At 40.3% G+C, this 23960-nt stretch overlaps 2 protein-coding genes across 4 annotated transcripts in view; one reads left to right on the top strand and one right to left on the bottom strand.

The window, feature by feature from the left end:
* The window catches only part of PCMT1 (protein-L-isoaspartate (D-aspartate) O-methyltransferase), a 53735-nt gene extending 47365 nt beyond the window's left edge, over positions 1-6370 (bottom strand). Inside the window, exon 1 of one of the 3 annotated variants that reach the window (XM_086708106.1) lies at positions 6047-6370. In XM_086708106.1, coding sequence (XP_086564232.1) covers positions 6047-6275 — 229 coding nt within the window. In that variant the 5' untranslated portion in view covers positions 6276-6370. The remainder of the gene's footprint in view (positions 1-6046) is intronic. The other 2 variants (XM_025925706.2, XM_025925705.2) reach the window with 2 other exon arrangements.
* A 2718-nt stretch (positions 6371-9088) lies between these two features.
* Positions 9089-22934, top strand: NUP43 (nucleoporin 43). The gene is made up of 8 exons (XM_025925787.2): positions 9089-9273; positions 9591-9713; positions 10551-10628; positions 12794-12974; positions 15499-15634; positions 17104-17255; positions 19522-19644; positions 20168-22934. The coding sequence occupies exons 1-8, from the start codon at positions 9154-9156 to the stop codon at positions 20395-20397; spliced, it is 1143 nt and encodes a 380-aa protein (XP_025781572.1). The 5' UTR covers positions 9089-9153; the 3' UTR covers positions 20398-22934.
* The last annotated feature ends 1026 nt before the right edge of the window (positions 22935-23960 follow it).

Genomic DNA, 23960 nt, shown 5'->3' with positions numbered 1-23960 from the left:
AATTTTTAATTTCATTTAATTTTAAATGATTTAAATTTAAGTAGACACAATATTAAAGGCCCCCTCATCGTATAAATTAAATCTGATTCAATGTACTGTAAGTTTACTTCTTAGTATGTACCCATAAAACTGACCTGAAACAAGTCAAATAAGGAGGTATGTTCTGGATTCTAAACGAGGCCCCAATTTCTGAAAATAATCCCTGAGGATTTTATTAGCTGGTTATATTTGGCCCATGAACACACATGATAAAATTACTGGAATATTCTCTTTCCCACTAGTTATGCTACTAGTCCTAAGAACTGACACTCTAAATACAAAAAGAAAATAATTCCAATTTATTTGCAGAAATAAATAAGGATACAAAAACCACAAATCATCATAATTTTTATTCAAATGCCTACTCAAAGTCTCCACTGAAATGTCTTATAAGCATCTCAAACACAACATCCCCCAAACTAAACTGCTGCTCTCCCCCACCTCCTTGCATGCCTCCTCCCCACCACTTCAAAGTCCCTGCTGCTCACTCGCTTATAATTTCCAGCTCAGAAAATGGCAGATCATTCCAGCTGCTCGGGCCCAAAACCTTGCTATCATATCCTTGATTCAGTCTTTCTCCCACACCCCTAATCCAAATCTACCACATGCAATTTTCTCTGCCTGGAATGCCTGTCCCGCAGCTCTATCTACCTAGCTAGAATTTCTTCCCCTCCACCAACTCTTTGTTCAAATGACACCTTGGTGAGGCCTTCTCCCCTACGACTGCAAATCTAGCACCCCACACTCCTCAGCCTCCTTCCCTACTCTGTCATTTATAATGTGACATACCAGCTATTTCACTTGTCTGCTCCCATTAGAAGTAACCTACAAGAGACAATATTTGTTGAGTGCTACATCCCTAGAGTTTGGCATACAGAAGAGAGTTAAATATCGGTTGGCTGAATGACAAATTCTATGTGGAGAGTATATGAGAAATGACGCAAAGATGCAAAGTAAAAATAACTGATATATTAGGGCAGTGGATTGAAATTTTTTAACAAATAAAAATAGGTCAAAACAAAACAAAACACATTGTTTTACGTGGCCATGACTTGAAATGTTCCCAATAAAAGTAGAAAATAAATTCTAATATAAACATTACTTAAATTGTCACATTTCCTGGATTAAGCAGGCTCACGGTTATTTTAATTTGTTTCAAGAGCACATTATTAGCCCATAATTATAAAATAGCTATATTCTTTATTTCCATAAACCAGCACTAACACGGCCGCCACTAGCCACATGTGGGCTATTTAAGTTAAATAACACAAAAATTTAGTCCCTCAGCTGTGTTAACCACATTTCAAATGCTGAATGCCACATGTGGCTGATGACTACCATATTAAACTGCACAGATACAGACATTACAGACAACTCTTTGGGCAGGACTGCTATAGACTTCTTTTCTAAAACTTTATTCTAAAGTGTAAAACTGATTCAGCTGAAACACTGGCAGTGTTTAACCTCATAATTTCCAATTCTTTGTCAGTGATTTTTTTAATTGTTAAGTTTTTTTTAATGTTTATTTAATTTTGAGATAGTGAGTGCAAGCTAGGAGAGGAGAGACAGAGAGAGAGGGAGACAGAGAACCTGAAGCAGGCTCCCCCCAACATGATTGCAAAGCCTGATGTGGGGCTTGAACTCACGAACCGTGAGAGATCATGACCTGAGCCAAACTCAGACACTCAACCAACTGAGCCACCCAGGTGCCCCTCTGTGTCAGTGATTCTTAAAGTGTGGTCCCAGACCAGTAGCAGCATTACTTAGGAACTCATTAAAAATACCAATTATTGGGGGTGCTTGGCTAGCTCAGTTGGTGGAGCATGTGACTCTTGATCTCAGAGTTGTGAGTCTGAACCCCACACTGGATATGGAGCCAGCCTAAAAAGAATAAAAAAAAAAAATACAAATTCTTGGACAACAGCAATCTGTGTTTCAACAAGCTCTCCAAGTGATCTAGGAGATTCTGAAGCATGCTCAAGTTTTAACCATTCTAAGTTACTTAAGAGTGGTTGTCTGGGTGCCTGCTTGGCTCAGTTGGTGGAGCATGCGATTCTTGATCTTGGGGGTTGTGAGTTCAAAGCCCCACGTTGGGTGTAGAGATTACTCAAAAATAAAATCTTGTTTTTTTTAATGTTTATTTTGAGAGAGAATGTGTGCATGAGTGGGGAGGAGCAGAGAGAGAGAGAGAGAGAGGGAGAAGGGGAATCCCAAGCAGGCTCCTCACTGTCGGCACAGAGTCCAACATGGGGCTCAATCCCACAAACTCTGAGATCATGACCTGAGCCAAAATCAAGAGTTGGATGCTTAAGCAACTGAGCTACCCAGGCACCCCAAAAATAAAATCTTAAAAAAAAATAGTGATTTTCATCATAACATAAGCTATGAAATATAAAATATACCATTACATTCTACAATATTCTATAAATGATGTATCAACTATGAAATCATACACAATCATAGTTATAGTACAACATCTTATAAAAGGAAAACTAAGTAAATATTTTTAATAAACTATAATAATACTGAAAATTTTTTAAATGTTTTATATATTTTTGAGAGAGAGAATACAAGCAGGGGGAGGGACAGAGAGAAAGAGAGACAGAAGATCTGAAGCAGGCTCTGCACTAAGAGCAGCAAGCCCCATGCCCATCTTGAATTCACAAACTGTGACATCATGACCTGAGCCGAAGTCAGACGCTCAACCGATTGAAGTCATCCGGGCACCCCGATAAACTGTAATAATATTAAAACTAAAACAATCATGGGGCACCTGGGTGGCTCAGTCGTTTGAACATCCGACTCTTGATTTCTGCTCAGGTCATGATCTCACAGTTCACGAGATTAAGCCCTGAGTCAGGCTCCGAGCTGACAGGGCAGAGCCTACTTAGAATTTCTCTCTCCCTCTCTCTTTCTACACTCTCACTCTCTCTCTCTCAAAATAAACAAACATTAAAAAAAAACCTAAAGCAATCGTGAACTTCATTGCTTTAAAAAGATACATAACTGTAATTTGCTTCCTCTTCCAATTTGCAGATCCTTTTTCACTTCAACATCAATATAATAATACTTTTCTTTAAGTTTTTAATTTTAATTCCAGTATAGTTAACAAATAGCGTTATATTGCTTTCAAGTATATAATATAGTGATTCAACAACATAACCACACTTTAATCTTTTTCTAAAGATTCAAGTAGAAGCCTTTAAGTTATTAGAATAAACAGTGTAATAACCCAGAAAAGAAAGAAGTTTTCAAATTTTGTGCTAATTGAAATTCTCACATAAGATAATATTACTTTTATAATAAATTAACAAATAAAAATGAAACCAGGTATCTCGGTGGCTCAGTAGATTAAGTGTCCTATTCTCGATTTCAGCTCATGTCTTACATGTCTTACAGTTGTGAGACTGAACCCCAAGCCAGGCTCTGTCCTGACAGCATGGAGCCTACTTGGGATTCTCTCTCCTTCTCTCTGCCCCTCCCCTGTGCACTCTCTCTCTCAAAGTAAATAAATGAACATTTAAATAAAAATGAAACTTATTGGGGCGCCTGGGTGGCGCAGTCGGTTAAGCGTCCGACTTCAGCCAAGTCACGATCTCGCGGTCTGTGAGTTCGAGCCCCGCGTCGGGCTCTGGGTTGATGGCTCAGAGCCTGGAGCCTGTTTCCGATTCTGTGTCTCCCTCTCTCTCTGCCCCTCGCCCGTTCATGCTCTGTCTCTCTCTGTCCCAAAAATAAATAAATGTTGAAAAAAAAAATTAAAAAAAAAAAAATGAAACTTATTAGCTAGAATTCTGCAAGTAGTTGAAACTGACATTGCACAAGTGTTAGGAGAGGAAAAACAATTTGAGTACTCAAACTTCCTCTTATGAATCATAGATAGAAGACTAAATATCTGCAATATCAACATCCATGTATGTTAAATATTTTTTAAATGTTTCTTTATTTCTGAGAGAGAGAGAGCACAAGTCAGGGTAGGGCAGGGAGAGGGAGAGGGAGAGGGAGAGGGAGAGGGAGAGGGAGAGGGAGAGGGAGAGGGAGAGGGAGAGGGAGAGGGAGAGGGAGAGAGGGAGAGCGAGAATCCCTGGGAATTCTTCTGCGCTGTCAGCACAGAGCCTGAGGCAGGGCTCAATCCCATGAACTGTGAAATGATGACCTGGGCAGAAACCAAGAGTCCAGTACTTAACTGACTGAGCCATCCAGGTGCTCCTTAAATATTTATTATTAAATTTTCTGATAGAAAAATATCCTTAGAAATTTCAGCTAGGAATAAGAGAATACAATAAAATGATTATAAAACCACTGGGGAAAGAGGTAGGCTTGACTTCCCACACATATGGCCCAAAAAGGAGAGACTTTAAGAGCCTGATTACCAATTTCTGCCACAGCTGAGTGTCTGTTGTGCCAACCTACCAGTGGAACGTTATTTAATCATAATTTGTGCATAGAATGTTTTGGGTGTGTGCACTGCAACGGCAGGCACTACCCCATTTCAAGAAATTTTATCTAAAAACTTGCAACGTATTGAGCTTATGTGTAATCCATAGGAACCTAAATCACACTTCAAAATACTGCCTCAGCATATAATGTCCACTCCAATCAAATATCCTTCCATAAAGTGAACGCTGGCGATGCTTGACAGAATTGGGAAATCTAAACATTCTTCGTTGCTAAATACAAAGGATATAATTTCAAAATTTTAAAATACTGTAAAAAACAAAAAGTCAAATGACTAATAGTAACCATGTGCCAGACAAGAATATTTATTTTTGTCACTCATCTTGGTATTCCAAGCACAGATCCAAACATATAAGGTATATTTAATTGCATTTACGAAAAAAGGAAGGGGTATTGAGTTGAGAGAATTCGAAGATATTAAAAAAAAAAAAAAAAAAGTCCCAGCCCTCAAGGAAGTTAGAAATCGAATTAGGAAACATGACAAACATTAAAAAAGCTAAATAACATAAGACAAAAATACCACGTGGCAGGATACGATTATTTGCAAAGTTGGTGGCAAACGGTGCTATAAATTCTGATCGCAGTGAGTATTATGGACTGCGGTCCTTCTGGTCTTCCAACCAGACAGCGACACTGTATTTCGATTTAAAAAAAGAAAGTGACACAGCACTCACATCCCACCCTAAAATCATCATAAGAGGAAGGCATACAATAACTAAAGAGAATGACATGAAAAAATTTCCACACAAAGCTTTTACAAAGCCTTGGTAGCCTTGAAAAACAAAGTCAGAACATTCCACACATACAATCCTTCGCTGGACCAGGACCTCTAATAGCTCCTGAAATACAAGTCTGTCAGGAACAGCATCCTCTGATTATTTCTTCCTCCACCCCCCCCCCCCCCCAACGAAGATATCCACTGGACAGCCGCCCCAGAAATTTCTCCCAGCATCCGCAATGACAATACTCTCATCTTTCCCTCCCTCCCCTCGCCTATATCAGAGGGTGGCATCTCCCTCCAGGGGAAAAAACGGAGGGCGGGGGAGTCAGTGTGGGAGAGAATGCTCGCAGCGAGGTCGATTATTGAGGAGGAGGAAGGCGAGAAGATGCGGGGGTCGAGGGTGGGGTCCCCTCAGATGCAGCCCTGCCTCCAGGCCCCGCCAACATCTCCCCACCCCAAGGGCACGCCCCTCGCCCGCCAGACCCGGACGAACAGGCGGCTGACTCGAGTGACAGCCCCACCACCTGTGCCGCGACCCCTCCCCCAGGCCCGCGGGGAGACGCCTGCTCCTGCCCCACCAAGAGCAGCCCGTAGCTTTCTTTTCCCTTCGCGTCCACGTCGCCGATGAGTGACAGGTCCTGAGGGAGGCGATCGCCAGCGCATGCCGTTCGAGGCTGCTGGTGCAACCCTGCGCCGAACCCTCCAGCCGGTACCGGGCTGGAGATGGGGGGGCGGGGGGAGGACAAACAGAGCGTTCCGGACGGCCCAGGGGGACCCAGTCCAGGCCTAGCCTGGCCCAGTTGCCCCACATCGGGCGGGGGTGGCACTTACTGCGGAGATTGTGGATTAGCTCCGAGTGGCTGGCGCCGCCGGATTTCCAGGCCATCGCTAAGCACACCCGGAGCAGGTACAGAACCACCTTCAACGCGGCGACGGTGCCCAGCAGTTTTCCCAAGAGTGAGACCACCTCCCACACGGTCACCGCCCCGCTCGCGTCCCCGCTGTAGCCTCCGCTCTGACTGCTGTCGCCGCCGGTGCCGCCACTGCGCGCTCCCGGCATCCCCCGCGGCACGCATGCGCTCTGTGACGCCGCGCGGCCTCGGGTGCGGCGGGGTGGGGCCGGAGGCAAGGGTGGCCTCGTGCCCCGCCGCCTGTGCCGGTGGCTGCTGCGGCTGCTGCGGACGGGCTGGGAGCCCGGGCTGAGTCAGCACCGCCGCCGCCGCTGCAGCTGCTGCTGCGTGCCCCCTTCCTGAGGCCTCGGCCAGCGCACAGGCAATTTGCTGAGTTCGCCTTGCGGTTAGGCGGGGTGGGCCCCGAAGCGGTTGGTCGCGTGCCTGGCTACGGTCCTGGTCACTCAGCGCCGCGGCACGACGGCGAGGCTGATTCGTGCCGCCGCGTCTGCTCGATCTGGTTACGATCTGGTTACGATCTGGTTACGCCGCTGCCGGTAGCTCCGTAGTCGCAGCTGAGTCAGCTGTTGCGAGCGGCGGGTCTGCTCCTATAGCTGTCCAGATTGTTAGACGGTGGGCTTCCTTGGTCCTGTCTCACCCAACCCAGTTGTCTAATATTTAGGTCGGTTAGAACCCGAACTCCGTATCGTGGAGCCTGAATAATCTTAATAGAGCCAGAGGGCGAAGGCCCTCTCTCAACCGAGTACTCGAGCCTCTGGCTTTGTGACAAGTACATCAGTGTTCGTTTAGCAGAGATTTTGGGACCCTGGTTTGTTCTCAATTCTAAACCACAAAATCTGAGTGGAGGAACACCAAGACTGGGGTGGGTGGAGCGTAGGGAGTGCTTTGCTCCTGAAAACAATGCAATCGGTTAAAAATACCACAGTATCTTATGGAGAATGTGTTATTCTCCCAACACAAGTGCATTTTCAGCTGATTAATCCCCACAGATTCCAACGTTAGACTGGACACCAGCTTTATCGCTATCAGCCCTGTAAGACAATGAGTGAGAAGCTGACAGGGAACATTGCCTATCACATCCAACTTGCTGACTCCTAATCAGAACTGAGACAGAATCCAGTCATCATTTAGTCCGATAAACGTTTAAGAAAGGAAACGAAGTGATGTCAAGACCTCTACGCTACTGCATGAGCAGCAATTTTCAAATTCCAATTCTCACCAGATTTTGTTAAATGTAACACTCAGCCTACTCCTCCTCCTAAATATACTTGTACATTACCTGTTTTCTGGGACTCTGTGACCATAAATGAAACCACACTCAAAAAGGTGTTCTTTTTGAGTCGGACGCAGTGCCCACTGTGCTAAGGAGGTATCTTGGTGTTCTTTAATATTAGAAATAAAATTGTCAGTTTGGGACTTTAATAATTTTCTATGTCATCTCTCTGAAGTTTCCTAATGTTTTTCTACTTAAAAGAACAAAACCAGGGGCGCCTGGGTGGCTCCGTCGGTTAAGCGTCCCACTTCGTCTCAGGTCATGATCTCGCGGTCCATGGGTTCGAGCCCCGCGTCGGGCTCTGTGCTGACAGCTCAGAGCCTGGAGTCTGTTTCAGATTCTGTGTCTCCCTCTTTCTCTGACCCTCCCCTGTTCATGCTCGCTCTCTCTCTCTCTCTGTCTGTCTCAAAAATAAATAAATGTTAAAAAAAAAAAAAGAACAAAACCAGTCTACTCTCAACAAGAGCTTGATAACTCTCTCTAAAGCTGACCTAGACAGATTGCATCTACACGTGCTGCTTCCATAAGCTGTGGCTGTGAAATATGATGACCAATATCAAAAACAAGATATCATGGCCCCTTTTTAAGAAACAACTACCACAGTTATGGATATAATATAAAGGAGATTTTTTAAAAATCAGTGATACCTCTTGTATGCAATATGATTTACATTCTGATTGGGGAGATCTACATTAAAAGAAAACAAGCAGCAGAGGGGAACCTATAAGTACTATTACCGGTCTAGATATCAAGTGCTATGTTTATTTAGACCTGTCGTGGGCTGGAGTAATCAGGATAAGATAGGGGAAGGAACTGGTTCTTGAAGGATGGCCAGGATTCCAAGAAGTAGAGAGAATAAAAGGATATTATAAGTAATCAGAAAGAAGCATGAAGGAACCTAAGAGACTGACTCCTAGGCTGTCGAGGGACAGATAAAACTTATTAATTACATAAGTGAATTGAGAAAGGTTACACAGCTAGGCAATGGGCATCAAAACTAGAATTGGAGTTTTTAGAATTACAACTCTAGGCTCTGATAGTGGGTATTAACAACTTTGAAGCAGAGTATTTGAGGGACTACCAGTAAGTTTGTAATGTACGTACTTCCAAGAGAATTGGGGGATTTTCAATCTTTTCTATGGGTTCTGGAATGCAAACCATAATGCTTAGGTGTGGCTACTAGGTGGTTTCTCCTGCGTTGATTTTGTTTTGTTTTTGCTCTCAAATTTGCTTTTTAAAAACATTTTTTAAAAATGTTTATTTTTGAGAGAGAGAGACACACACACAGCATGAGAGGGGAAGAGGTGGAGAAAGAGGGAGACACAGAATCTGAAGCAAGCTCCAGCCTCTGAGCTGTCAGCACAGAGCCTGATGCAGGATAGAACTCACAAACCCTGAGATCACGAGCTGAGCTGCAGTTGGACGCTTAACAGAGCCACCCAAGCGCCCCTTAAATTTGCTTTATATTGCACAGTTATTGCACAAGTGCACTGTTTTAGTGTTCCTATACTGACTGGACTCTGTTCAGAGCCATACTGATTAGATTCTGTTCAGAGCCATATTGGTGAGGAAGGGCGCCCCAATTTCCTTCCACTTTGGGTTTGGTGGTTACCACACTCCCATGGAAGAAAATTGGCTCTCCGCAGCCACCGTCCGTTTGGTAACGTCCGATCCAATCAGGACTCCGCGGGAAGGGGCGGGACTGAGAGGCGCGCGCGGTGCTTCTTGCTGTATCTGCAGTGGTTGCTTTTGGCATGGAGGAGATTTATGCTAAGTTTGTGTCTCAGAAAATCAGCAAAACCCGGTGGCGACCGGTACCTCCGGGGAGCCTGCAGACCGCCGAGACCTTCGCTACGGGCTCTTGGGACAATGAGGTACCTCCATTCCCGGGCAGGAAGTTCCTCCCTCCTCCGTCTCTCCTGGAACCGCGCCGTCCGCGTTCAGCGCGCGAACTCTCGCCTTCTAGCTTCTCTCTCCTTCTCCCTCCCCCGAGTTCGTGTCTGAGGCTCGGTTGTCCGGTACCTCAGCCATCGATGGTGTGCTTGAGCCTCGAATCTCTTGTGCTTTAAAGTATCACCTCACCATTTGTCTGAGATGCTTTTAAAGCAAGGTTGCTTGAAAGCAATACAAGTTTTAATTTTCGAGAGTTTGAAGTTTATTTCATCTCAAGGGAAAACTTTATGCTTTACAGGAAAATTATGTTTCGCTGTGGTCTATTGGAGATTTTGGGAACGTTGACTCTGATGGAGGATTTGAAGGAGAACATCAGTTATTGTGTGATATCAAACACCACGGTGATGTCATGGATTTACAAGTAAGTCTTTGTAATATCGAAAAGCTAACTTTTAAAAAAACTGGGAGTAATTAGATATCTAAAGGACCTTAAAGTGTGTCTAGTTTCATTCCGGCTTTACAGGAAACTGAGTTCTCTATAGGTTATGATTTGCCAACATTGTATAGCCACTTAATAGCAGAGTCAGAACTGGGGAAGGGGGTGCAGATTTCATCTCAGTTTTCGTTTTAATCTTGATTTGTTTAATTAGTTGTCCATCTATTTGCCCAACGTTATTTTGGGAACTTTACATAAGTAAAGTAATTTTCATCACATGTTTGTGAATCAAGTGTTCTTTGTCACTAAGTGACAAATACTGTGCAAGGCACTTTGTATGGTTTTGCTTTTTGAATTCTTATCACAACCCCCTAAGTGGAGATTACTTCTTCCATTTTAAAGGTGTACCAAGGCTTAGAGAACTTAACTTGGCCAATGTCTCAAAGCCAGTAAAGTAGAGGGAATGGAATTAGTAAGTTTTCAAATCCTGATCTGTAGGACTTCAAACTCCCTGCATTTTCTTCTATAGAAAGCTACCTGACTCTGAGAATGATTATTTTCTAAACCTGTCTGGTAGCAGTCCAAAATTAAATCAGTTATAGGCAAAGGAGTTTAGGGGGAAAAATTGTAATTTATTCATCATGAAAATCCTCTTGTTTGAATAGTGGTTTTTACTTTCAGACCCATCATCACATTTTATTTGTTTAGCATTTATAGGCTCGTTGCGTTTTAAAATTGTTATGCTAGTAATTGGGTTAACCAAATGGGCTTCCTCCTTATCAATATTTCTGAATCTATAACAAGCAGGAATTTTCTATTTAGTTTTTTGACCAGGAAAGAATTGTAGCTGCTTCATCAACAGGATGTGTAACAGTTTTCCTTCACCATCCTAATAACCAGGTAAAGAATTTTTGCTTGAAAACTGAATTTGTATTTTAATTATTTTTAGAAGGGCCTAAACAGGACTGTATTTAATAATGACACAAATAAGTTTCATATTCCCAAAATATGGAGTGGGGAGGTATCATATTACCTATGTTTTAGTAGGCTAAGTCTAGAACCAGGTTTGTGTCAGCCTTTACTGAAATTGGTTATCTTTAAATTCTGTTAGTCCTGACCTATTAGTATATTATTCTGGCAAGTAATTTTCCTATATTTTTCTCTTTTAAGTTGCTATTCTGATCTGTCAAAGAAAGAAAGAACACCTTCTAGCTCGGGTATCATGAGAACAGGAACAGCTACTTTGCTTCTGTGAATAGAACCTTGGTTTTAATTGGAGAGGATAGACTATAGGAAGACTTGACATTTTTTTCAATGCCTTGTATATTAAAAGTCTGAATACTGACCTTCAGAGCATAATGGTAGGGCAGTCCTTTAAAATAGTCCCATGTGGGGGCACCTGGGTGGCTCAGTTGGTTAAGCATCCAACTCTTGGTTTCATCTCAGATCATGATCTCATGGTTTGTGGATTTGAGGCCTGCATTGAGCTCTTCGTTGACAGCGTGGAGCCTGCTTGGGATCCTCTCTCTCTCTCTCTCTCTCTCTCTCTCTCCCCCCCTCTCTCCCTCCCTCTCTCTCTCTCTCTCTCTCCTCCCCTCCCTCCCCCCTCCCCCTCTGCCCTCCCTCACTTGCTCTTCTGTCTCTCTCTAAAAATAAATAAACTTTTAAATAAATACATAAATAAGATAAAATAGCCCCATATCTAGTAATGGTTTTAAGTTGCTGGAAAAGAGTGTTTGTTTAGATTTTCAGGTTAATAAAGGTCATTTTCCAAATAAACACGCTTAGTAAATATAAGACCCAGATCTTTTTAAGTAGTTTTCTTAATGAGGCCACTTAGAAAATGCTATAGAGGTTTATTTCTCAGATGTTGGCTAATTCCCTTAAGAATTTAGAGTTGCTTTTGAGCACATAACTCTCTGGGGTGTCTGTCTGACTCAGTACAGCATGTGACTCTTGACCTTGGGAGTGTAGGTTCAAGCCCCACATGAGGTATAGAGATTACTTTAAAAACATAAAATCTTTAAAAAAAATGACATAACTAAAACCATATCTTTAATTTGAGATATTTGAGATACAGTAAAACTTTGGTTTGTGAGTGTAATTCGTTTTGGAAACATAGTTGTAGTCCAAAGCACTTGTGTATCAAAGCAGATTTCCCCATAAGAAATAATGGAAACTGAGATGATTCATTCCACAACCCCAAAATACATAAAAATGATTACAATACTCTAATATAATACAAAATAATAAAGTTAATACAAAATATAAAGAAAAAATAAATTAACCTGCACTTACCTTTGAAAACCTTTGTGGCTGGTGTGAGGGAGACGAGAGAGGAGCGTTATTGTGTAGGATAACTTTCACTTTCACTAACAGAATCACTGCTATCTGTTGGCTCAATGAAATCTTTTTCTTTTTGTGCAACTTTAACAAGAAACCTATTCAATGATGTAGAATGAAGCAAAGCATTCCTAAGCTTACTCTTGTATGAAAAAGCAAAGGACTGTCCATAGATGCTTTGAAGTGACAAAAAATACCCTAGTGCCAGTTTGTGGGCACCTTCCAGCATTCTGAAAAATCACTGATTTTCTGTCAAACACCATGGCCTGAAACCAAGCATTTGAGCACAGAAGACAATCACCCACAATCCTGCCCCTCAGGCACGCGTGCAAGAGAGAAGAATCGTTGGCTTAGTTGTGATCATGGGATGTTTGGCGTCCTGTATTACTCGTATTGCAAGACAACACTCGTTTATCAAGTTAAAATTTATTAGAAATGTTTATCATGTGGAACACTCACAGAACGCAGAACAAGTTACTACTTACCCAAGGTTCTACTGTATTATTGAGTAGCATTCTTTTTTAATCTAACCCAGTGTACACAGAGCTTTGATGAAAGTAGTTTCTAAGCTTTAGTACTCAGAAATACAAAGGAAAAAGGAGAAAGTTATTCTTTTTCTAGAAGGGTGTGAGACAGAATTTTAAAATAGTCTTTATTCAGGGGAAAGTGCTAGTTTTTAGGGCTTTGCTTTGATTAATCGTATTCCCACTTCTAACACCTAGACTCTGTCAGTCAGCCAGCAGTGGACCACAGCTCACTACCACACAGGTCCGGGCAGTCCTTCCCGTAGCAGTGCGCCATGCACGGGTGTTGTGTGCGACAACCCAGAAATTGTCACAGTTGGAGAAGATGGTCGAATAAATCTCTTCAGAGCTGATCACAAGGAGGCTGTAAGAACCATAGGTAAGAAAAATCCTATTTTGGGGCGCCTGGGTGGCTCAGTCAGTTAAGTGTCTGACTTCAGCTCAGGTCATGATCTCACAGTTTGTGAGTTGCCCTGTGTCGGGCTCTGTGCTGACAGCTCAGAGCCTGGAGCCTGCTTTGGATTCTGCATTTCCGCCTCTCTTTACCCCTCTCATGCTCATGCTCTGTCTCTCCCTGTTTCTCAATAATAAATAAACTTTTAAGTTTTTAATAAGTTATTATTAACATATATTTTAACATATTAATTGTTAATTATAGCATATTAAGCAACTACCATGTACTAAGTAAACACAATGCTGTGTTTGAAGGATGTAAAAATGTACAAAGATTTTTTTTTTTTTTACATTTTGTTAATAACTTATTTGTTTTAATTTATATCCAAGTTAGTTAGCATATAGTGCAACAATGATTTCAGGAGTAGATTCCTTAATGCCCCATACCCATTTAGCCTATCCACCCTCCCACACCCCTCCAGCAACTCTCTATTTGTTCTGTTATATTGAAGAGTCTCTTATGTTTTGTCCCCCTCCCTATTTTTATATTATTTTTGCTTCCCTTCCCTATGTTCACCTGTTTTGTGTCTTAAAGTCCTCATATGAGTGAAGTCATATTATATTTGTCTTTCTCCAACTAAATTCACTTAGCATTAAACTCTCTATTTCCATCCATGTTGTTACAGATGGCAAGATTTCATTCTTTTTGATTGGCAAGTAATACTCCATTGTATATAGGGGCACCTGGGTGGCTCAGTCGGTTAAGCGTCCGACTTCAGCTCAGGTCACGGTCTCGCGGTCCGTGGGTTCGAGCCCCGTGCCGGGCTCTGGGCTGATGGCTCAGAGTCTGGAGCCTGCTTCAGATTCTGTGTCTCCCTCTCTCTCTGCCCCTCCCCCGTTCATGCTCTGTCTCTCTCTGTCTCAAAAATAAATGAACGTTAAAAAAAAATTTTTTTTTTTTTTTTTTTTTAAATACTCCATTGTATATATATACCACATCTTCTTTATCCATTCATCCATAGATGGACATTTGGGCTCTTTCCGTACTTTGGCTATTGTTGATAGTGCTGCTATAAACGTTGGGGTGCATGTGCCCCTTTGAAACAGCACACCTGTATCCCTTGGATAACAAAGTAAGATCTCTTTACAAGATGATAGGTCGATAAGGCACATATGAATGAGTGACTACAAAGGAAGAATAAACTTTTGGTTTTTTTGTTTTGTTTGGTTTGGTTTGGCTGGAGGGGATTACCAAGTAAAGACTTGAGGAGCAAGTGGCAATTAATTTAAACTAGGTTCTAAGCCACAAATATTACCGAAAGATGGCACACCAGACAAAGGGAATAATGTGGGGACAGGATAGGTCCATTGAGAGAATGACAAAAAGTGTAGTTTAGCCCAACTTTAGATACTACTATAGGAGAGGTGACACATGAAAAAATGCTCCACATCACTCATCATGAGGGAAATACAAATCAAAACCACAGCGAGATACCACCTCACACCTGAATTCACAAGAAACGTGAATTGGGACCGGGTTGTGAAGTCTAATGTGCAGCTGCAGAGGTTACATTTTGTTAGGTGGACACCTAGAGAGCCATTGAAACTTATTGAGCAAGGGGATGTTATCCTCCCTGTCATGCTTTAGAAGGATTATTCTAGTACAGTAATTCTCAACTATGCTTCACGTAGACTTGCCTGATGAGAGTTTCAACAACCCACCGCCCGAGACCTGAATCAGAACTTCCGTGGACTGAGCCCATGAATCAGTTGTGTTGTTTATTATTCTTTTGAGTTCTGAGGTATACTTATTTAACTGTTAAGGACGATTGCCTGGAGTTTGGAGGAGTATCACAAAAGTGTATGCTAAATTATGTGATATAAACTTAAACACTCTGGGAAAAGGAAAAGGACCGGTATACCAGTCTGGAAGGACTTCATGGAGAAGAGAGTTGATGAAACAAAAGATGAATTGATTTTTTTTTTTTTTAAGATTCTATTTTTAAGTAATCTCTACACCCAGCATGGGGCTTAAACTTATAACCTTGAGATCAAGGGTTGCACGCTGTACCAAGTGAGCCAGCCAGGTGCCCCTAAAGATGAACAGATTTGAGATGATTCAGCCAGATGACACAAGTTCAGAATGAGCTCTGTAGGAAGCCCTGAGGTTTGGAGTTGCTGGCTTAACCACTAGTGGAAGGTATAAAATTGGATAGAGAGGAACTTGAAATTTTTCTCAGCAATGGAGGGTAATAATCTAAAGTGGAATAGAGAAATATGTCAAAATTCAGCCCTTTATGTAGAAAACAGATGTTTTATGAGTGATATCATTTTTCTATCAAAGGAGAGTATTTTAATGTATATATTACTGTTTCTTTTTACTATAGAAATTAAACTGATTCATTTAAAAGTTCACTTGTAATAGTTCAATTAATAGAAGGAATGTGATTTAAGATTTTCCTGGAAAAAAAGGACTTCTTAACAGGCACTACTGTTTTCTTAATTTGTAGACAACGCAGATAGCAGTACGCTCCATGCTGTAACCTTCCTTCGAACTCCTGAGATTCTTACAGTAAATTCAATTGGGCAGTTAAAAATATGGGATTTCAGAAAACAAGGAAATGAGCCCTCTCAGATACTATCACTGTAAGTTTTCATTTGTAATTTCAGTAGTGTAATACATAGTTAATGTTTGATTGTTTATAGCAACTGACTTTAAATTTTTTAGTGTTTATTTTAGAGAGAGAGAGAGAGAGAGAGCGAGTGAGCATGAGCCGGGGAGGGGCAGAGAGAGGAAGACACAAAATCCCAAACAGGCTCCAGGCTCTGAGCTTTCAGCACAGAACCTGACATGGGGTCCGAAATCACACACTGCGAGATCATGTCCTGAGCTGAAGTCGGATGCTTAACCGACTGAGCACCCAGGTGCCCCATAGCAACTGATTTTAAACAATATTGTATTTAATTGCATTTGAAGAGAGAATGATCACTAATTAAATTTGATAAAGCAAGTATAATTTGATGGGCTTGGGATTCCTGTGCTGCATTTAGTAAATATTTTTGTATTGATTCAGAGCCTTTATCTCTTTGAAGTTTGTATCATTTAATGGGGAATTTATTTTTGCTCAACAATTGATGCTACTGATAGTAACTATAAAAAAAAATACAATCCAAGATATTTTTTTCTGAGCAAAAATCCCTTATGTGTGCTATTTTCTCTAAGAATATAGAATGTGTTGGGGCACCTGGGTGGCTCAGTCGGTTCCGGTCATGATCTTGCAGTTCATGAGTTTGAGCCCCGCGTGGGGCTCTCTGCTGACTGCTCAGAGCCTGGAGCCTGTTTCAGATTCTGCCTGTCCCTCTCTCTCTGCCCCTCTCCCACTCATGCTCTGTCTCTCTCTCAAAAATAAATAAACATTAAAAAAAAAAAGAATAGTCAAACCATAAGAGACTCTTAGATACTGAGTACAAACTGAGGATTGATGGGGGGCAGGGGGAGAGAGGAAAATGGGTGATGGGCATTGAGGAGGGCACTTGTTGGGATGAGCACTGGGTGTTGTATATAAGCGATGAACCATAGGAATCCACCCCCAAAACCAAGAGCACCCTGTACACACTGTATGTTAGTCAATTTGACAATAAATTATATTTAAAAAATAAATAAAATAAAAATGTCTGAAAAAATAAAATGCACTTTTCATTTTAAAAAATTAGAAAAGAGGAATATAGAATGTGTCAAACTGAAAAAGTAATTGTATAAACAAAATATTAAATAAGGTAGAAGTAAACACTGTGCTGTTTAGTTGACACGTAATGTTTCTAAAATGCCAAGAAATGGAAATATGTTTGCACATCTTACTATCAGATGATCTTGCTCCTTATGTCTGCAAATTGTAGAGAGAATAAATTACTTTGGCCTTTAATTCCCTCCCAGAGTTCTAGTATTTGGAAACATATTTAATGCACTCAATTTTTGGACACAATTTAAGTTCAACCAGTGGCTCAGGCCACAGAGGCCATCATTTAGTTACTAGAGGGAAACATGTTTTCATGGATTGTGCAAAGATAAATTCTACTTGACAGCATGTTTGATGTCATTGTATCTCCCACAAAAGGACTGGTGACCGAGTGCCCCTCCACTGTGTTGATAGACATCCCAACCAGCAGCATGTGGTAGCCACCGGTGGCCAGGATGGAATGCTGAGTATTTGGGATGTTAGACAAGGTACTATGCCTGTGTCTCTGCTGAAAGCTCACGAAGCTGAAAGTAAGTGCTATGGAGATGCACAAGTTTTTGTTGGGTACTAACGTAGGCAGCTTTCTGTAACGATACATATGGATCATTTTACGTTGTAGCTTTTGGCTGCATTGTATAAATGTGTAATAATTAATCACTTTTCATTTGACGTTTAGGTCCTTCAACATATGTTTTCAATATTATATCCAAAACCACAGTGATTATTCTTACATGTTCATCTTTATGCCCTTATTTTCTTCGGATGATTCTTTAGAAGTAGAATCAATGACCCATAATGTTTGCATAATTTTAAAGTTGCAATACATGTTATCAAACTGTTATACATAAAGATAATACCAGTTTATATTGCCATACTCATACAGTTTATATTGCCTGTGAGAGGATGCCCTTTTCCCATGCAAATGTAGGCCATCATTATTAATATTTGCTAATCTGTGTGTTCTTCAATTTTTTGTTGTACCTGTTTTGTTTTTTGAAAAGCGGTAGATAGAGGATCTTGTCTTTTTTTTGTTGTTCATCTTTTGATTTTGGTGGGGAGTTGTTGACTGCATAAAAATTTTTCATTTTATCACCATCTCTGATACCATGACTGGGTTATAGTTTTAAATTCTGACTTGAGAGGTTTATATTAAGCCCTACTTGAGTAAAAGTACAAAAGAACAAACACACCAATATTGCAACTTCTCAGTTTAAGTATCACATTATTACCTTGGAAAGATAAATGACTTTTAAGTTTATATTCAAGAAGCAAATAAAAGGATAGAATTATTTTGCCTCTTCTAATTATAACCATGCCCAGGAAAAAAAAAGAAATAAAAAGAAATAGGTTATGTCCTCACAGAATCTGATGTTGACTAAGCCAGTGGTAGTAAAATTAGACTTTCAGATCTCTTCTTCGAGCCCCTTTTTAACTGCCAGACTGCATTGCTGAGCAATATACAGAAGTGTAGTAGATTGTGATGTATTCTTTTGATTCATCCTGACTCTTGGCTAGAAATGAAATATGATGTTAGTATAGAGGTTTGTTTTCTATTTTGAAAATAAATATTTAAGAATCTAGGTTTGTACATTCTGCTTCTGGCTCTACAGGCTGTTTCGTTTCACTATGTGTTAATGAAACAGTATCAATGTATTTTACATAGGAATTTGCCCAGAACATGCTCTCCTGAAGAAGGTGAGCTTTTTATGTTCTGTGGCATGATGCTTAATTGTGGTAATGGTCGGAATGAGAATTGCCAGGTTGCAAGTATGTGCCTTATAATAACTTTATATGCTATGCCCTGGGCACCTTCTATGCTGTCTCTTTAAGCTTCTAATCCAGAATCCCTGAACTCTTGTTCACACTACCCGTTTTATCTGCACACTGCAGATAATTTCCTAAGGCGTCCTGGCCAGTCATTGGCTCCCATTTGTCTTTTGACACGGGAAGTTCTCTTAAAGTTTTAGAACTTGAGGGGTCCTAAATCCCAAATTGGCTTCTTAATAGCCCTCCATCTGAAACTGAGTCCAGATTCTGGGAATATTGCTAGGTTTTAGTTTGCTAGGAGCTAGTTGCTATTTCTGTGATATATACCAGAATTATCCGGAATCCTGACATGAAGCAAAGTTGAAATTCATTTGCATATTACTTTTATGGTCTTCTTTCAGTCTTCCCAGTAATAGAACCTTCATATGTTAATGACACAAGCATTAAAAATAAGAGAACTTACAATTAAAATACTTTTAGAATTCTCCCATTGTCATACTTTTCCATAAAAAGATGTAATAGGTTGGGGCACCTGGGTGACTCTGTTAAGTGTCCAACTCATGATTTCAGCTCAGGTCATGATCTGGAGGTTTGTGGGATCAAAGACCCACATTGGGCTCTGCGTTGACAGTGAGAAGCCTGCTTGGGATTCTCTCTCTTCCTTGCTCTCTGCCCCTCCCTGAGATGTGTGTGCGTGGGTTCTCTCTCTCTCTCTCTCTCTCTCTCTCTCTCAAGATAAATAAACGTTAAAAAAATGTAATAGGTCAAATGGTTAGCCTTTATTTTCATTCATTTGCTGGCCCAATACACAAGTAGATTTACTTGGCTTCTTTATCCTATCTACATGTTACAGCCATTTGGAGAATTATATTGTGTCTTTTCTTTAATCCTGAAGCCTTTGATTTTTGTCACACACTTGGGGGTTGAGGTATGTGGTGGAGTTAATGGAAGATGATGCATAGAGACCGGGTTTTAAAGTTTGTTCAACCAATCTGCACAGGAATTAGCTTCTTGGTTCTTATCTTTTAGTGTGGGAAGTTCACTTTCACCCATCCAACCCAGATCATCTATTTACTTGTTCTGAGGATGGATCCCTCTGGCATTGGGACGCCTCCACAGATGTACCTGAAAAATCATCACTGTTTAACCAAGGTAAAAGGGTTTAATGAAGATTCTTGTGTGTAATTTTGTTATGGTTTCAAATACCATCTTAGAAATTCTCAGATTTGTAACGTTAAAGGATGACAGAATGTTTCCATTCTTCTGCTTCAGGGTAAATTCTAGTATCAGGGCTTGAGATCTGTCAGCTGCTTACTGCTATACTGCTGATGACCACAAATGCCAGAAACTGGCTAACTTCGCACAGCCAGAGGTCTTCATGCTACGTTTCTGAGACTGTCCATTAAATAAGCAACAGAAAGACAGTCAAAATCTGCCTTGCCTAACGACTTCAAATCTGATATCCATATTGTCCCATGGAAATGCGAGCAGTTAATATCACTGAATGTGCATTTTGTCAAAAATGGTGATGTGTGATAATGGATTTATCACTCTGTTATTCTGAGAATAAAGTTTAAATCCTAGCCTTTTAACAATATCAGTAGAATTTCAGACGTTTACTAATACAAAATTGGTCTTGAAAGCTGTTTTCCCCTTCTCTTTTCTTTTCTCACAGGAGGAAGAAGTGGCACTTTTTTGTCTCACAGCATTAGTAACCAGGCTAATGTTCACCAGTCTCTTATAAGCTCCTGGCTCAGCACTGATCCTGCAAAAGACCGTATTGAAATCACAAGCTTGCTTCCCAGCAGGACTTTGTCTGTAAACAGTTTGGATGTTTTAGGTCCTCATCTTGTTTGTGGAACTGATGCAGAAGCAATTTATGTTACTAGACAACTTTTTTCATGAAAATACTGTGGTTACATGATTTCAGGTAAAGCATATAGTTAGCCTTTTGAATTACCACTTTTACGCATATTTTTATGATTGGAAAATGTGAAATTGGCAGAGGAAGCTTCAGTCGCCTATTGTTGATGTTGATGACCGGCGTTGGTTTTTGTCAGTTGAATGTTCCCCTCATAGTCGTAGAGTCTGACAGACGACTGGTGAGAAGAGAATTGGAACTTGTAGAAGAATATTAGAGGGACCCTTTTGCTGATGTAGACACTGCCTTCAAACGGGCCGTTCTGGACAGCTCGTGGACCCAGCTCTTCATCTTTGATGTTGTGAGACTTAATATTCTCAAACCGCCAACAGGTTCCTGTCCTTTTTATTGACAGTGTGAGGGATATGCCCCTCCCTGGTGGCGCTAGCCAATGTTGATGTTTATCCTTTATATTGTAGATATCTTCTTCAGCCCTTCCACATTTTCTTTCCTTAATAAGTTTAATAAACTTCTTCATAAAGAATTGAACAAAAATGACAATTTTTTTGTAGTGTTCACATTTTTTTAAAGGAAAGTGTTATGACAGGTTAGAGTAGGTTTGAACAGAACTTTATCAACTGCTTGGACCCGGCTTCATTTTTCTTGAAAAAAGTACATTTTTCCTAAGGATTTTTACTTTTGTTTAGTTTTACAACTTGTTCAAAATTGCCAAACTGGACATTGTGTAATAAAACAGAATTTGACATTGATAAGTGATCCAACTTCCAAACTGAAATTTGAAGATCACGTGTATAAGACTAGTATGATGATGTGATAAGAGTAAAGATGCCTTTACTCTTTTGATGTCTTTGTCCTTATCTACAGTGCTAACGATGACCTAACTTGTAGTGTTTTCTTTTGTTTGTTTTGAGTATAGTTGACAAAATGTTCCATTAGTTTCAGGTTAATGTGTAGTGCCTAAAGACAATTTAGTAACTTTGTCTTTTCAAAGTTTGTTAAATTAAATGTGTTATTGAACATCAAGACCTTAATGACAAATCACTGCTATTAAGCTCTTGGAGCATGTATTCATTTACTTTATTTATAATTCCAGTGGTAGTAATTATGGTAAAGTTTTGTTTTTCTGTCCTAATAAATATTTTCAATTTTTTAATGCCACCTTACCTCAGGGCTTTTGGTTTGGGGTTTTTTGTCAACGTTTTTAAATGGAATACATAAATGTAATCCGCTTTTTTATATATATTTGTCTCAAAAATATTTGATATAATTAGTAACTTGAATTGCAAAGAATCAGAAGAAAATGTTGCCATAGGAATTTTTAATGTTTATAGTTTTATTTCTGAGACTAATTTTTAAGATTTTCTGTCATTACAGAAGTAATTCATTACAGGAAAAAAAGGCAAAAGAAAATTGTAAGTGCTTATAATGTTAAACAGAGACAATTCATAGTCTTTTCATTCCCTTTTCCATCCATCAATGTGTGTGTAATTTGTTAAAAATGAAATATATCATGTTATATTTATCGAAATACATTCCCCAGCAGTAATCACATGGTTTCCATAATAACAACAGAGCTATTAATTTTCCGTTGACTATTTCCCTTTATGTAAATATCTTGCTGCAGCGCAGATCTCAGTGTCCCTTTCTTTACTCTCCGGGCATTCTCCCATCCAGCAGGCTACCACCCGTGCTCTGAGTGGGCCCTGAGTTGATATCCCTCTTGGAGGACTAGCTCCTGGGCCCACATTTTTCATGCACAGTGAGTGGTAAGCTTGCTGTGCCTTTGCTTTCCTCTGCATTATAGGCTGCTAAAAAGTTGAAAGGATTCATGTATGTTGCTAGTACCATTCTCTTGTTTCCAGCAGCAACATATGCAATTTCCCTAGATTGTTATAGTAAATAATTGATGGAGGGAGCCAGATGTGTAGGCTTAGAACACTAGCTTGGGCTGGAAACAAGTTTCAAGGTTGAATCTTTGCTTTGTTTTAAGAGTATTTGTAACCATGAGTAAAAGAAAGTATATTTGAACAGTGATACATTTCCTATCAACTGAGGGGTTCTCAGATTTAATAAGAAACATAAGCTTTATGTAGTATAAATAAAAACCCTAATTTATAAATTTGTTCATTGTCACTGCCTGTATTCACGAAACTATCAAATAGTTTCTTTTGAAGGCCGCAGGATCTCAGAGGTGGAAGGTACCTTGGAGAGCATCTCTAACCTAAATTTAACTGTCACTTTCAGAGCATTCGTAACAAATTATCATCCAGCCTGCCCTTGACAATATACTGTGATAAAGTTTCCTATTTCCCAATGCAGTCTCTCCTCACTTGGACAGCTCTTATTGATGTAGCCTTATGGCAGGGTTTTAGTGTATGGATGGAATAGAAAACAATCCTGTAAAAAAAACAAAGTAAGAGTCATGTTATTGTGAGTTAATGAAACAATCATGTGATCCTACTGTGAGATAGCCAATCACCAATCAGTTTACTGAATTTGCATCATGTTGGGGTGCTTTAGTACAAGGTTTCACTAAATAAATTCATTTTCATATACTTAACTGAAACTTGGCTTTCGTTTGTCTTCCTGGGAGCCACAAAAAAATGAAATCTTTCATCAGATATTCAGGTATTCAGAACTACATACGCTAGCTTGTTGGGGTAAACTTTTTTAATCTCTTCAATGGTTTCTAATGGGCAAAGCATTTCTTCCCAGTATTTCTTGTCCTTGGCTAAATCCTAACCCTTCCAAACTCCTTTTTGATGTCATATTCTCAAGAAAGCCTTCCCTGGCCTCAGACAAAAATCATACTCTGCTTTAAGAGCCTGTGCTATGCTTGCAGCTGTATTAGCAGCCAGTGTCTATTGGACCACGTGCTCGAGAACAGGGCATGTTGTATTAACAGCGTTTAATACAATGTCTGATCCATGGCAAACACGGAATCGGTGCAGAGTGAGCTGAACTAACCTCACAATCGTGTTTTCCTTTGGAAAAAATACTTCCATTTGCCAAAGACCATCATTAAAGTGTGACTTGCAAAATGAACACTTTCCCGGGTGGTGTCTGCCTTGCTCAGAGTCCGACAGAAATCTTAACCATCCTGGTTCTTGGTACAATATTCCTTTGCAATGCTGTCTTAGCTTACTTTCACTATTCTGACGTTTGTTCAGTTAGACTGCTGACTAGTTGAACTTAAACCGTTAGCCTTTTTTACACGTCTATTATACTATGCTTCCCCTATTCTTGAATTAATGTCAATGACTTTGATCCCTACTAGAGGTCAATCCCTGTTCTACAAAGACAAATCTTATTTCCATAGAGGAAAGAACTAACAATCTCTTGAATGTTTTCAGCAGAAGCTGATGATTTCCAGAGTTGCTTGTAATGTTCTACAGTCTCCCCCATTGGTTAGGAGATAGGATAAATGTACTGAAGTGCATAGGCCTACTCCTTGAGTCCTCCCAATTATCAGTGACACGTGAATCATTGGTGTTTGGCTACAGTTACTGAAATCTTTATAAGCCAACCTAATTTACTGACATTCAGCCCCATTTATTTATCTTGTTTCACAAAGTTGCTGTGGAGA

This window comes from Puma concolor, chromosome B2 (genome assembly GCF_028749965.1).
Source record: "Puma concolor isolate L17-30 chromosome B2, mPumCon1.1.hap2, whole genome shotgun sequence".
Classification (NCBI taxonomy): Eukaryota; Metazoa; Chordata; class Mammalia; order Carnivora; family Felidae; genus Puma; species Puma concolor.
This window is presented reverse-complemented; position numbering and strand designations above follow the sequence as displayed.

Excerpts from the sequence above, each read along its gene's own strand:
- NUP43 (XM_025925787.2), top strand. The coding sequence starts at position 9,154 with ATGGAGGAGATTTATGCTAAGTTTGTGTCTCAGAAAATCAGCAAAACC. Across the intron at positions 12,975-15,498 it reads GGAGGCTGTAAGAACCATAG|ACAACGCAGATAGCAGTACG; the intron begins GTAAGAAAAATC and ends CTTAATTTGTAG. Across the intron at positions 17,256-19,521 it reads GAAAGCTCACGAAGCTGAAA|TGTGGGAAGTTCACTTTCAC; the intron begins GTAAGTGCTATG and ends CTTATCTTTTAG.